The 15,278-nt window shown below is 44.0% G+C and overlaps 1 protein-coding gene across 1 annotated transcript in view; it reads left to right on the forward strand.

Moving 5' to 3' along the window:
* Positions 1-15,278, forward strand: part of LOC141073912 (uncharacterized) — a 48,918-nt gene that overhangs the window by 27,213 nt on the left and 6,427 nt on the right. Inside the window, exons 2-6 of the mRNA XM_073561450.1 lie at positions 5,837-5,986; positions 6,116-6,295; positions 6,379-6,502; positions 6,586-6,683; positions 6,881-6,971. Coding sequence (XP_073417551.1) covers positions 5,837-5,986; positions 6,116-6,295; positions 6,379-6,502; positions 6,586-6,683; positions 6,881-6,971 — 643 coding nt within the window. The remainder of the gene's footprint in view (positions 1-5,836; positions 5,987-6,115; positions 6,296-6,378; positions 6,503-6,585; positions 6,684-6,880; positions 6,972-15,278) is intronic.

Below are 15,278 nucleotides of genomic sequence, written 5' to 3' on the forward strand. Positions count from 1 at the left end.
CTATGCTGATGACACCCAATTATACACTTCTTCCCCTGACATCACCCCTACCCTAATTCAAAATACCAAGGATTGTCTGTCTGCTGTCTCTAGCATCATGTCCTCCCTCTATCTGAAACTAAATCTCTCTAAAACTGAACTTCTTGTGTTTCTCCCCTCTACTAACCTCACTCTACCTAACATCGAAATAACCCTGGAGGGTTCAACCATAACTCCCAAGCAGCATGCACGTTGTCTTGGGGTCATATTCGACACTGAACTTTCCTTTACTCCGTACATCCGATCACTCAGTCGCTCTTGTCACCTGCATCTTAAAAACATCTCCAGAATCCGACCTTTTCTCACCTTTGAAACTGCTAAGACTCTTACTGTCGGTCTTATTCATTCTCGCCTGGACTACTGCAACTCTCTTCTGATCGGTCTCCCTCTTACCAAACTTTCTCCTCTCCAATCCATCTTGAATGCGGCAGCCAGGGTCATATTTCTGTCCAGCCGCTTCACCGATGCCTCCATCTTGTGCCAGTCATTACACTGGCTACCTATTCGCTACAGGGTCCAGTATAAACTCATCTCTCTCACCCACAAAGCTCTCCACTGTTCTGCACCGCCTTATATCTCCTCTCTCATCTCTGTCTATCGCCCTACACGTGCCCTCCGTTCTACAAATGACCTAAGACTAACATCCCCCGTAATCCGAACCTCGCACCTCCGCCTCCAAGACTTCTCTCGTGCTGCTCCAGCTCTCTGGAATGCACTTCCCCAGGCGATCAGACTGATACCTAGCCCTGAACTATTCAAGCGCGCTTTGAAAACCCATCTCTTCAAACAAGCCTACCACATCAACTACCCAGCAAGCTAACTTTGCCCTGTTCCCTCCTTCCAAATATTATTCTGAATCTGCACCCTACTATTCATCTGTCTCCACACCCTTCATGCACAGGATAACTGCACTTGATACTTGTCTATTGCACTTAAACACACGGGCTGATGACCGGATCATGCAGCTTTATATGAAAATCCCTATTATAATTGCCAGACCTGAATTAACAAGCATTTTTCACCTACTGTGTCCCCCCATTTCCTTGTAGATTGTAAGCTTGCGAGCAGGGACCTCACTCCTAATGTCACTGTTTGAATTGTCTTAACTTGTATTGAATTTATTGTCTGTACATGTCCCCGCTTAATTGTAAAGTGCTGCGGAATATGTTGGCGCTATATAAATGAAAATTATTATTATTATTATTATTGTTATAGCGCCATTTATTCCATGGAGCTTTACATGTAAGGAGGGGTATACATAAAAACAAGTACAATAATGTTAAACAATACAAGTCACGACTGGTACAGGAGGAGAGAGAACCCTGCCCGCGAAGGCTCACTATCTACAAGGGATGGGTGAAAATACAGTAGGCGAGGGTAGATCTGGTCATGGTCTATGACTGAAGCTGGGGGTATACGTGTGTATACACTGTACACAGGGGTCTGCGCCCAAAGATGGGGGAATATGGGTGTATACAGGGCACACTGAAGGGTCTGCGACCGAAGCATGGGGTATACAGAGAACACAGAGGGGTCCACACAAACACGGCTTCGCTCCGTACACCTTGTACACACAGGGCTCCGCTCCATACACCTCGTTCACACAGGCCTCCGCTCCGTACACCTCGTACACACGCGGCTCCGCTCCGTACACCTCGTACACATGCGGCTCTGCTCCGTACACCTCGTACACACGCGGCTCCGCTCCGTACACCTCGTACACTCACGGCTCCGCTCCGTACACCTCGTACACACACGGCTCTGCTCCGTACACCTCGTACACACAGGACTCCGCTCCGTACACCTCGTACACACACGGCTCCGCTCCGTACACCTCATACACACGGCTTCGCTCCGTACACCTCGTACTCACACGGCTCCGCTCCGTACACATGCGGCTCCGCTTTGTACACCTCGTACACACGCGGCTCCGCTTCGTACACGTCGTACACACATGGCTCTGCTCCGAACACCTCGTACACACAGGACTCCGCTCCGTACACCTCGTACACACACGGCTCCGCTCTGTACACCTCATACACACGGCTTCGCTCCGTACACCTCGTACACACACGGCTCCGCTCCGTACACCTCATACACACGGCTTCGCTCCGTACACCTCGTACACACACGGCTCCGCTCCGTACACATGCGGCTCCGCTTTGTACACCTCGTACACACGCGGCTCCGCTTCGTACACGTCGTACACACATGGCTCTGCTCCGAACACCTCGTACACACAGGACTCCGCTCCTTACACCTCGTACACACACGGCTCCGCTCCGTACACCTCGTACACACATGGCTCTGCTCCGAACACCTCGTACACACAGGACTCCGCTCCGTACACCTCGTACACACACGGCTCCGCTCTGTACACCTCATACACACGGCTTCGCTCCGTACACCTCGTACACACACGGCTCCGCTCCGTACACCTCCTAAACACGCGGCTCCGCTTTGTACACCTCGTACACACGCGGCTCCGCTTCGTACACCTCGTACACACGCGGCTCCGCTTCGTACACCTCGTACACACACGGCTCTGCTCCGTACACCTCGTACACACACGGCTCCGCTCCGTACACCTCGTACACACACGGCTCTGCTCCGTACACCTCATACACACACACGGCTCCGCTCCGTACACCTCGTACACACACGGCTCCGCTCCGTACACCTCATACACACACGGTTCCCCTCCGTACACCTCGTACACACACAGCTCCGCTCCGTACACCTCGTACACACAGGGCTCCGCTCCGTACACCTCGTACACACACGGCTCCGCTCCGTACACCTCATACACACACGGCTCCCCTCCGTACACCTCGTACATACACGGCTCCGCTCCGTACACCTCGTACACACGGCTCCGCTCCGTACACCTCATACACACACGGATCCGCTCCGTACACCTCGTACACACACGGCTCCGCTCCGTACACCTCGTACACACGCAGCTCCGCTCCGTACACCTCGTACACACGCGGCTCCGCTCCGTACACCTCGTACACACACGGCTCTGCTCCGTACACCTCATAGAATCATAGAATCATAGAATCGTAGAGTTGGAAGGGACCTCCTGGGCCATCTGGTCCAACCCCCTGCTCAAAGCAGGATTCGCTAAATCATCCCAGTCAGATGTCTGTCCAGCCTCTGTTTGAAGACTTCCATTGAAGGAGAACTCACCACTTCTCGTGGCAGCCTGTTCCACTCATTGATCACTCTAACTGTCAAAAAGTTTTTTCTAATATCTAATCTGTGTCTCCTCCCATTCAGTTTCATCCCATTGCTTCTAGTCTTTCCTTGTGCAAATGAGAATAAAGTTGATCCTTCTACAATGTGACAGCCCTTTAGATATTTGTAGACAGCTATTAAGTCTCCTCTCAGTCTTCTCTTTTGCAAACTAAACATTCCCAAATCCTGCAACCTTTCCTCATAAGACAGGGTTTGCAGACCGGTCACCATTCTGGTCGCTCTTTTCTGAACTTGCTCCAGTTTGTTGATGTCTTTTTTAAAATGTGGTGCCCAAAACTGGACACAATATTCCAGATGAGGTCTGACCAAAGAGGAGTAGAGGGAAATAATGACTTCACGTGATCTAGACTGTATGCTTCTGTTAATACATCCTAGAATTGCATTTGCCTTTTTTGCTGCTGCATCACACTGTTGACTCATATTCAGTCTGTGATCTATTAGTATACCCAAGTCTTTTTCACATGTGCTGTCACTTAGCCCTATTCCTCCCATTCTATATATGCTTTTTCCATTTTTATTGCCCAGATGTAGTACTTTGCATTTCTCCCTGTTAAAAACCATTCTGTTAGTTGCTGCCCACTTCTCCAGTTTATTTAAATCTTTTTGAATCCTCTCTCTCTCTTCTCTAGTATTAGCTATCCCTCCTAGCTTTGTGTCATCAGCAAATTTAATCAGTTTACCCTCAATTCCTTCATCTAAATCGTTGATAAAGATGTTGAACAATACAGGGCCCAGGACAGAGCCCTGTGGTACCCCACTTGAGACATTCTTCCAACTGGATGTGCAGCCATTTACGACCACTCTTTGGGTCCGATCACTAAGCCAGTTATGAATCCACCTAACAGTTGCCTTGTCCATTCCATACTTAATCATTTTTTCAATAAGGATTGTATGAGAGACTTTGTCAAATGCTTTGCTGAAGTCAAGATATACTATATCTACAGCATTTCCTTGATCCACCCAATCAGTGATACCGTCATAGAAGGAAATTAAGTTAGTCTGACATGACTTATTAGTTACAAACCCATGCTGACTCTGTTTAATCACTTCATTCTTATCCAGGTATTGACATACATGTTGTTTAATAATTTGTTCAAAGATCTTTCCTGGTATAGAAGTCAGACTCACCGGCCTATAGTTACCTGGGTCCACCTTCTTCCCCTTTTTGAAGATAGGAACAACATTTGCTCTTCTCCAGTCTTCTGGCACTTCTCCTGTTCTCCAAGAATTTTCAAAGATTATAGAGAGGGGTTCAAAAATTTCTTCTGCTATCTCCTTCAGTACTCTGGGGTGTAATTCATCTGGACCTGGAGACTTGAATTCATTTAGGCTAGCTAAGTGTTTCCTCACTATCTTTCTGTTTATAGATATCCTGGATTCTTCTATTCCTCGTACACACACGGCTCCGCTCCGTACACCTCGTACACACACGGCTCCGCTCCGTACACCTCGTACACACGCGGCTCCGCTCCGTACACCTCGTACACACACGGCTCCGCTCCGTACACCTCGTACACACACGGCTCCGCTCCGTACACCTCGTACACACACGGCTCTGCGACATCCACCCTGTAAACCCCTCCTGACCCCACACAGAAACTTCCCCTCATCCAGCACCATGACAACCAGCACAGCAGAGCCCTACCCACACTGAGGCCCCTGATCATGTGACCCCTGACTCCTCCCCTCCTGTGACCTCATCACAGGTCCTGTGCGCACAGAGCAGCTGTAGAAATCTCCGGCCTTGGGGGTCTCACCAGACTTCGCTCTTTTCTTGCAGGGGCCGCAGTGGATTTCATCCTGGATCCATAGAGCTGAATAGAGGAGCGATGTTCCTTCACTCTGATGGGAATTGATGGTGACGTTTGTCCAACGTCCACGTTACCGAGTAAATCCCCCCAGGACTGCAGCCGGTAAAGACCCCGATATCCACAGGTGTCCCCTCTAATTGGGGGAAAGGGATAGAAAAGCCTCTTATCCCGAGGGGAAACCCTGTACATGGAGACATCGGCCTCAGATCTCTCCTGTCCTGTTCTTCCAGAAAAGCCTCAAACTTCTGTGTGTGACTCAGAGCTGAGATCTAACGTGATAGAAGATTCCAGTGCGGGGAAGACGGGAAACCTTCATATAGACGGCCGGTGGGGATGGAGGCAGTGACCGACTCTGGCCACATCTGTCTCTAGAGCCGTAGTAGAAGATGAAGATGTCGTCCTCATCATGAAGGAGTTATTTCTCATGTCGCGTGTAATGAATCTCTCCTGCAGTATTGCTAATGCCGATTCCAGTGTCGGTAATGAGACGAGAATTAGCGTTATGGAAGATGAGTCTATGAGGAACGTGTTCAGCTGCCGACTCCGAGGAGGAAACTGCTTGTTGTCTGGGGCCTAAATATATAGGTTTTATTAGTAGATGTCGGGGAAGAAAACTAAACCCTCTAAGATAATAAATCTCCTCATATGTTTCCCTTATTATCTCCAGTAATTGTATTATTACACAGGATTCTTATGATGTTACATCGGATCATCTTCTCATTCAGGTCTCTACAATATCGGATCCTCTCAGTGAAGATCTTCTACAGAAGAGAATTTTCCTGATTTACCCATCAAGGATGGATATGGACAAAGACAAGATGGCGGAGAGGATGTTACACCTCACCCTAGAGATCCTCTTCCGTCTCACTGGAGAGGTGAGAGATTCTGATGATGTCACATTACATCATTCTTATCTATGGGAATAACAGATGGACAGAACTGGAGAGGTGAGGACTCTGGAAATGTCTGTAGTGAGATTTATTAATGTGTCTCTCCATAACCAGGATTACACAGTGGTGAAGAAGACCTCTAGTGATCGCTGTCAGGACCCTGTGTCTGGGGGATGGGGAAGACCCCTGAGCCCAATCACAGGGCCTCCACCTCACCCTCTGATCCATGAGGACATCAATGACCAGAAGATCCTAGAACTCATCTACAAGATGATTGAGCTGCTGACTGGAGAGGTGACACTGCTGGGAATGCTGGGACATTATACAGTAACACTATGAAGGGATCGGGGAGATGACGGTATCATTGTATGTGTCAGGTTCCTATAAGGTGTCAGGATGTCGCTGTCTATTTCTCCATGGAGGAGTGGGAGTATTTAGAAGGACACAGAGATCTGTACAAGAACGTCATAATGGAGGTTCCCCAGCCCCTCACAACACCAGGTAATAGACAGGGCTAAATACACACGGCCTATAATTATCTGTATGTAGAGAATGAATTCAGTCCCTGTATGTGTTTCCTCCAGATCTATCCAGTAAGAGGACAACACCAGAGAGATGTCCCCGTCCTCTTCTTCCACAGGACTGTAACCAAGAAGATCCCAGTGCTCCTCAGGATCATCAGGTAGATGGAGAGACGGTGTCAGGAGATCTCCCCTATGATGTGTAGACGGCTGTGAAGGTCTTGTGCTCAGTCTTGTTTTATCCACCAGTATTATATGTTTTATACTTGTGTAATGAGAACGTGGAGATGGCAGGATTAGAGCTGATCATAGATGGGACTTCTCCACCTGTCGGTGACTTTTACAATATTTGTTTCAGGGTGAAGATCTGACCCATATTAATACTACAGAGACATATGTGAGAGATGATGAGCGGTGTAAAGAGGAGATTCCCACATATGACTACCCAGGTGAGTAGTAACCACTGAATGCAGAGAAGTCACAGATTCCTCTCAGTCACCGGCTGTGGCTGCTTTATCGGTGGTGTAGTCCGGCCGTATTACCATGATCACCATTTTGCCTCTAGACCACAACATTCTCCTCCACCCAAAACTGTTCAAATGACTTTGGGCATTGAAAGCCCTTTTCTATAGAACTTACAACCTGGAGGATCCACCTACCCCCTGGGATTAGTGTGAGGGTGATCCCTTAAAGCAAGATCTATATGATTGCTTGTACCTGACCCAATATAGGCTAAGTGCACACTTAAAGAGTCACACGGAACACAGAGTTAGATGTCTACTCCTTTCTCAGTAAAGGCTTGCACACAACTGAAGTTTATTCTCAAGACAGAGAGACAGGAGATGGGTGTCACACAATCTTCTGAGTAGCCAGTGTCAGTCTATGATAGGTCCATTTCAGCTTCACTTCCATATATGGTATCCAGTATCTCAGCTTCTGCATTCCAAGGATTCCTTCCAGGGTGCTGTCTGAAGACACAGATGCCATCTTGGTACACCATATGTGAACTGACTTATATAAGGTTTAATAATTGATTTCATCAGCCATTGTCTCCTTCACATTAGGAGACGCTGACCATTACCTGCCCAGATCTGTAACTATAAAGCCAAATGACAGCGTACGTAGAATGTGCTGACAAGATAGAAAATCACTTGGAGAAAAATCTTATGCTGGGCCTGTAAGAGAAAGCGGAGGGTAATGATGCTGTTGGCTTCCTAGATCCCTGAGATCTTATCGGATGAATCTTCTCTCCCTTCTGTGCTGCTGAATGTCTCATGGTCCCTACAAGACCAGGTCCAGTCTTTCTGGCCAAACTTCCCTTTTATGATGGACAACAGTAAATGTGCAGTGAGGCCGAGTGTGAATTTCTGTCCAATAACAGCAGAGTTTCCCTTTATCCTGACTTTTCAATTTGTATTAAAACCAACTAACTTCCAGGAGGATTGTGATAATCTCCAGGACAAACATTCCACCTGTGCCATGATAGATCTCTAAGCTGTGCGTGGCTGAGGGCTGTAATATACATTTATTCCCACCTGCAGGAGATGTGTTGGCTCCCCACCCAGTAAAATGTCACCAGTGGCCCCTGTCCAGTAGCCTCTATCTCTTACTTATAGACGCTACTGCGCAGGCGCCGCCATCGCCGGTGACATTGTGCTGGATGTAATTTTTTTCTAAGCCTCACAATAGCCACAATATTATAGGCATTATCACCAATAATATCAATGCTATTATATGCATTATGTAATAATGGGGGCAGGTCAGTGAGGGATCAGCGACCAGTCATAGGCCAATACAGAGGAATATGTAATCAGAGCACCACAGAAGTCTCATTGACAGTTACAGGAATTGTTTGATCTCAGTGATTGCATAAGAAGGTTGTGCAACAAAATATTAACCCTTTCGCACCAGAGCCTGTTTTTGCCTTTGTGACCAATTTTTTCAACTCTCACCAGTGTCACTCTATGAGGTCATAACTCTAAAATGCTTCAACGAACCCTGGCGATTGTGAGAATGTTTTCTTGTGACATATTGTACTTTATGATAGTGGTAACATTCCTTTGATATGACTTGTGTTTATTTGTTAAAAAAGGAAATTTGAGAAAAATCTTGAAAATTTTGCAATTTTCACATTTTTTATGCCCTTATCAGAGAGTCATATCGCACCAAATAGTTAATAAATAACATTTCCTACATGTCTACTTCACATCAGCACAATTTTGGAAACAATTTTTTTTGTTAGGAAGTTATAAGGGTTAAAAGTTGACCAGCGATTTCTCATTTTTACAACAAAATTTACAAAACCATTTTTTAGGGACCACCTCACATTTGAAGTGACTTTGGGGGGTAAATATGACAGAAAATACCCAAAAGTGACACCATTCTAAAGACTGCACCCCTCAAGGTGCTCAAAACCACATTCAAGAAGATTATTAACCCTTCAGGTGCTTCACAGAAATGAATGGAATGTGCAAGAAAAAAATATTTACTTTTCTATAACAAATATTTTCCTTTAAACCTAATTGTTTTTACTTTCGCCAGGATAACAGGAGAAAATGGACGATACATTTTGTTTTGCAATTTCTCCTGAGCATACCGATACCTCATTTGTGGGGGAAATCTACTGTTTGGGCGCACGGCAGGGCTCGGAAGGGAAGGAGCGCCATTTGGCTTTTTGAATGTAAAATATGCTGGAATAATTAGCGGTTGCCATGTCGTGTTTGGAGAGCCCCTGTGTGCCTAACTAGTGGAAACCCCCAACAAGTTACACCAATTTGGAAACTAGACCTGCCAAGGAAATGTGTGGTGGGCACTTTGAACCCCCAAGTGCTTCGCAGAAGTTAATTACGTAGAGCCGTGAAAATAAAAAATCATTTTTCCACAAAAAATGATCTTTCCGCCCTCCATTATTTTTCCAAAGGGTATCAGGAGAACTTGGAACCCAAAATTAGTTGTGTAATTTGTCCTGAGTATGCTGACAACCAATATGTGGGGGTAAACCACTGTTTGGGCGCATGGCAGGGCTTGGAAATGAAGGAGCGCCATATTGGAGAGCAGATTTTGCTGGAATTGTTTGTGGGTGACATGTCACATTGTCAGAGCCCCTGAGGTGCCATAACAGCATAAGCCCCCAAAAGTGACTGCATTTTACCAAATACTTCCCTGAATGAATTCTTCTAGTGGTGCAGTGAGCATACTGACACCACAGCTGTTCCATAGAAAATTATACCATTGGGCAGTGAAGAAGAAATAATTAAATTTTTACCACTAAAATGTTGTTTTAACCCAAGATGTTACATAGGAAAATAGGTAGGTAGGTAAATGGTCACTACACCCAGAGATGAATTCCCAGAGGGGTGTCATTTCCAAAATGGGGTCACTTCAGGGGGGATTCTGCTGTTATGGCACTTTGGAAAGCCGCTAAGTGCCAGAACAACAGAATCCTCCCTGAAGTGACCCCATTTTGGAAATGACACCCCAATGGGAATTCATCTACGGATATAGTGACCATTTTCACTACAAGGATGATTTCCAGAAACTCGTAGTGGAAGGTTTAGAGCAAAAATTGCAAAAATGTCATTATAGTGCCCAATATATTGTGCCCAGCTTGTGTCTCTGGAGACCTCCCCCCACCTACCCCCGGAAATTGTTAGATCAGCTCTACTCAGATGTGTCTGTCACTAAATAAACCAAATGCTTGAATGTCAAAACAGTTCAAAAACGTGGTTCTGTGTGGAAGATTGTAAAGCCGTCATGGAGGCATAAGGCTGGCAGTGATGGGCATTGTGGGTAATAATAGCGGGGATCATGCCTCAGTCCTCTCTAGGAACATACACGACATCTTCTCTGGGGGTTCTTTCTTGTTTCAGTTACTGGGATGAGTGCAATAAAATGTCGCTCAGTGAGTCTTCTGACATCTTCACATTCTAAAGGATTGGTGGGGACAACATTTTCAAAAACAAGATTTTCAGTGACCTTTTCCTGATAATTGAGGAAAGTATCTGCATTTCCGGCTTTTTTGTATAACACAAAAGAATTATATGTGGCCACCTGAAACAAATACATGACTAACTTTTTATACCAGATCTATGATTTTCTTGATACCTGGTATGGCTGTAGAACCTGATCTGCAAGGTCCACACCCCATATATTTGTTGTAGTCCATGACAGACACAGGTTTTGGAGTAGTGGATCCCTGTTGGTCTGCAGTGGCCCTTGTGGCATCTGTGTGGATCGAGCTCTGGATAAAAATATCTTTTTTATCCTTATACTTAAGGGCAAGCAGCTCTCCATTGTGTAAAGCCCCTGACTGCCCCTTTCGGTACTTTTTGCTGACCAATGATTGTGGAAACCTCTGACGGTTTTTGCAAATGGTCCCATAAGCCCCTATGTTATGTACAACCAGACTTTTAAATAGAGGTATGCTGGTGTAGTAGTTGTCAACATACAGATTGTAGCCTTTTTGTAAAAATGGAGTTATCAGCTCCCAAACCATTTTTCCAGATGTCCCCAGATAAGTAGGGCATCCTGGTGGGTTTAGTTCGCTGTCTTTCCCCTCATAAATGTGAAAAGCTGATGTGTATCCGGTTGAGCTCTCGCACATTTTATAGAGCTTTATTCCAAACCTTGCCCTCTTAGAAGGAATAAATTGCTTGAGGTGCAGTCTACCTTTGAATTTTACAAGGGACTCATCAATGGAAATGTTTTCTGTTGGGGTGTAAAGCTTTAAGAACTTTTCTGTCAAGTCTTCGATGATGGGTCTGATTTTGAATAGTCTGTCATGTTCTGGGGCATTTCTGGGCAGGCATTGACTATTGTCGTTAAAATGCCAAAATCTCATGAGCATTTCATAACGGGTCCTAGGAAGAACAGCAGAAAACATAGGGGTGGCTTGAACAGGGCGGTTGGACCAATAGGACAGAATGCTCTTTTTATAACAAGCCCCATAGCGAATGTAAGTCCTAAATTTGACCTAGCATAATAGGATCGTGGATTCTGGCTGATGAATTGGGACGCATATAAATTTGTGTGTAGAACAAATAGAAATAGAAAACTCTGACATGACTGATGTGACGTTACTGATGTGACCAAATTATTGGGGAGACAATTGAGAAAAGCCTAATTCTTGAGCCTAACCCTAACTTTAGCCAAACAGTAACCCTAACTTTAGCCCCAACACTAGCCCTAACTATAGCATTAACTCCAACCTGCCTTATCTGTTTTTTCGTTGACAGATGATGGACCTGAGTGGGGATTTGTTTTTTGGGAGATGAGAATTGGTATTATTTTCGCCTACATAACATTGATTGGTTTCTTTTTATTTGATATTTGGGAGGCAGAATGAACAAACAGTTGAACACCACACACTACTGGCTCATCCAACAAGGTTTTCTATTAGACTGTGAACTGTCATTGTCTTGGTAAATAATTAAAGTTTTTACATAGCTTGCCATTTTTATGGAGAGTTTAAGTAGAAACGTTCAAAAATATAAAACTCAAAGATATTTTATTTAAAAAAATGTTTTTTTTATCTTAGCACATGACTGTACCAGGAGATCAGAGGGAATGCTGACATTTTCAACTTTGAAATCTGATGATCTTGAAATACTACAAGATACAACTGAAGTGATTGCTGTTACTCTAGATATATCATCATCCATTCACAGCAAAGATCTGTCATCTGATCCTATGAAACAGGTCCCATCTTCTGATTCATTACTGACTACTAAGGAAAATCAAAGTCGCAAAAGAGGCATTAAAAAACAAACTGCTCCTAAAGGAAAGAAGTCATTTTCATGTTCAGAATGTGGGAAATGTTTTAACAAGAAATCTCATTTTGTTGCACACCACAGAACGCACACAGGGGAGAAGCCATTTTCCTGTTCAGAATGTGGGAAATGTTTTAACTGGAAATTACATTTGCTTAATCACCATAGAATTCACACAGGGGAGAAGCCTTTTTCCTGTTCAGAATGTGGGAAATGTTTTAACTGGAAGCAACATTTGGTTAATCACTATACAACTCACACAGGGGAGAAGCCTTTTTCGTGTTCAGAATGTGGGAAATGTTTTAAACGGAAAGGGAATCTTGATGAACACCAAAGATCCCACACAGGAGATAAGCCTTTTTCATGTTCAGAATGTGGGAAATGTTTTAATCTTAACTCAAATTTGGTTAGGCACCAAAGAACCCACACCGGAGAGAAGCCTTTTTCCTGTTCAGAATGTGGGAAATGTTTTAACCATAAAGGTAATCTTGATAAACACTATAGAACTCACACAGGGGAGAAGCCTTTTTCCTGTTCAGAATGTGAGAAATGTTTTAACCGGAAAGCGCTTCTTGTTAGACATCAGAGCAGTCACACAGGGGAGAGGCCTTTTTCCTGTTCAGAATGTGGGAAATGTTTTATCAATAAATCAGAATTTGTTAGGCACCAAAGAACTCACACAGGGGAGAAGCCTTTTTCCTGTTCAGAATGTGGGAAATGTTTTAACCAGAAAGCGCTTCTTGTTAGACATCAGAGCAGTCACACAGGGGAGAGGACTTTTTCTTAATGTGGGAAATATTTTACTTGGAAATCAACTGTTAATAAACATCAGAGACGTCACATAGGGGAGAAGCCTTTTTTATGTTCATAATATTGGAATAGTTTTAACCAAAATTGAATATTCATAAATGGGTTGTCTCTTGTCATTCCTCATGTTTGCTGACAAAAGGATAAAACTAAACTTTATTAATTCCAAATGTAAATCTATACTCATAATTCACCCCCTGAAGGTTAGTCAGAAGGTGACTAATAGAAAAAACATGTACCCCACAGTTCAGTATATAGGGTGGGGTGACGTATACACACTCACTCTCCAAGCCTCTCATTTCTATGGGTTTCATCGTCCTCACCAAAGACGACTCATCAGGAGACTATTTAATATTGACCTATATTCAAGCGAGACTATACAAAAAAAAACTAAAATCATGTTATCCGAAACAGTCAGAAAACTAGCCACAATATAGTTCAATATTAAATAGTCTCCGGATGAATGAATGAATGAATTCAATGAATATTCATTTCTCTTAAGTATTTTTGCACACGTGGCCGCCGGCAGCAGCAGGAAACCGGTGGCTGACACTGCGCGCTACTGAAGAGGAATGAATACTCACTGCTTGCACAGTCCCGGTGAGTACTCCGGCAGCTGTGCTCTGCTTGTGAGCAAAGCATGACGTCCCTGACATGTGCTGCCTACAAGCATATAGCAGTTGCTGGCATCGGAGCAGGACGCGAGGAAGCGCCGAGTAGGTAAGTGTAATGTTTTTTTTATGTTTTCTGATGGGGCCAATCTTACCAGAATGAGATGAGAGCCCTGCATACCAGGAAAGGGATGGGGTCCCTCCATACCAGGAAAGGGATGAGAGGGCCATGTGTATCAGGATAGGGATGAGGGGGCCATATATACCAGGATAGGTGATATTAAGTACAGAATTGACCACATGTTTTGCTTTCATTTTTTTTCCTAATTTCCTGCTCTAAACCTAAGTGCGTCTTATAGTCCAAAAAACACGGTGTGTGTGTATATATACTCGTATATATATATTTTTTTTTTTCTCATTGCACTCATTCCTCATGTTTGGCCTCATTAAAATAAAAACACTCATACTCCACTGGCATGCCGGCTCCACTTCAGCGGTGTTGAGACTCACTGTCCCGAGGCTTATGTGAGGTTCTCACATCACACGAGCCCTGCACCCAATCAGCGGCAGCTTCACTGTTCCTTCCTTCGGACGTATTGAACATGAACATGAAGCCAGGGCTGCGGCTGCTCTCTGACGGCCTCATGATACTTGATTTGTCCGAAGGTGAGGACAGTGACATCAGCGCTGATTGGGCACAGGGCTCACATGACTTAAAAACCTCAAAAAAGCCCCAAGAACACAAGTGCCGACACCACTGAGACGGTGCCAGCATGGGAGGTTTGTATAAGTGTTTTTATTTTAACAGGACCAAACATGAGGAATGAGAAGGGGTTGTCCAACTAGTTGTCAACCTTTTTATCAAAAATCCCACAAAGGGAAAAGTCATTATTATACCGAGAGTGCGAGAAATGAATTACAGGAAAATCGTATTTTGTTGATCATCAAAAATAGCTCAGACGGGGAGAACCTATATATATTATTCACAAATTGTACAAAAACATGATGCACGCGGCGTGCGTTCAAGGATGGAATATTATATGGGAGTTTTATAGGATAAATTCAAGGTGAGAATATTATATGGGAGTTTTATAGGATAAATTCAAGGTGAGAATATTATATTGGAGTTTTATAGGATAAATTCAAGGTGAGAATATTATATTGGAGTTTTATAGAATAAATTCAAGGTGAGAATATTATATGGGAGTTTTATAGGATAAATTCAAGGTGAGAATATTATATGGGAGTTTTATAGGATAAATTCAAGGTGAGAATATTATATTGGAGTTTTATAGGATAAATTCAAGGTGAGAATATTATATTGGAGTTTTATAGGATAAATTCAAGGTGAGAATATTATATGGGAGTTTTATAGAATAAATTCAAGGTGAGAATATTATATGGGAGTTTTATAGGATAAATTCAAGGTGAGAATATTATATGGGAGTTTTATAGGATAAACCAAATACCAACAGAAAATAAATGACCCAAACAAACATTTATCAGTAAAAATAACTCATCTTTATTAGGTAAAGTATAAAAGAATTGCGCCATTTTCCAATACCTGTCG

Source organism: Dendrobates tinctorius, unplaced genomic scaffold (genome assembly GCF_039654945.1).
Source record: "Dendrobates tinctorius isolate UK_male_01 unplaced genomic scaffold, ASM3965494v1 ptg000320l, whole genome shotgun sequence".
NCBI lineage: Eukaryota > Metazoa > Chordata > Amphibia > Anura > Dendrobatidae > Dendrobates > Dendrobates tinctorius.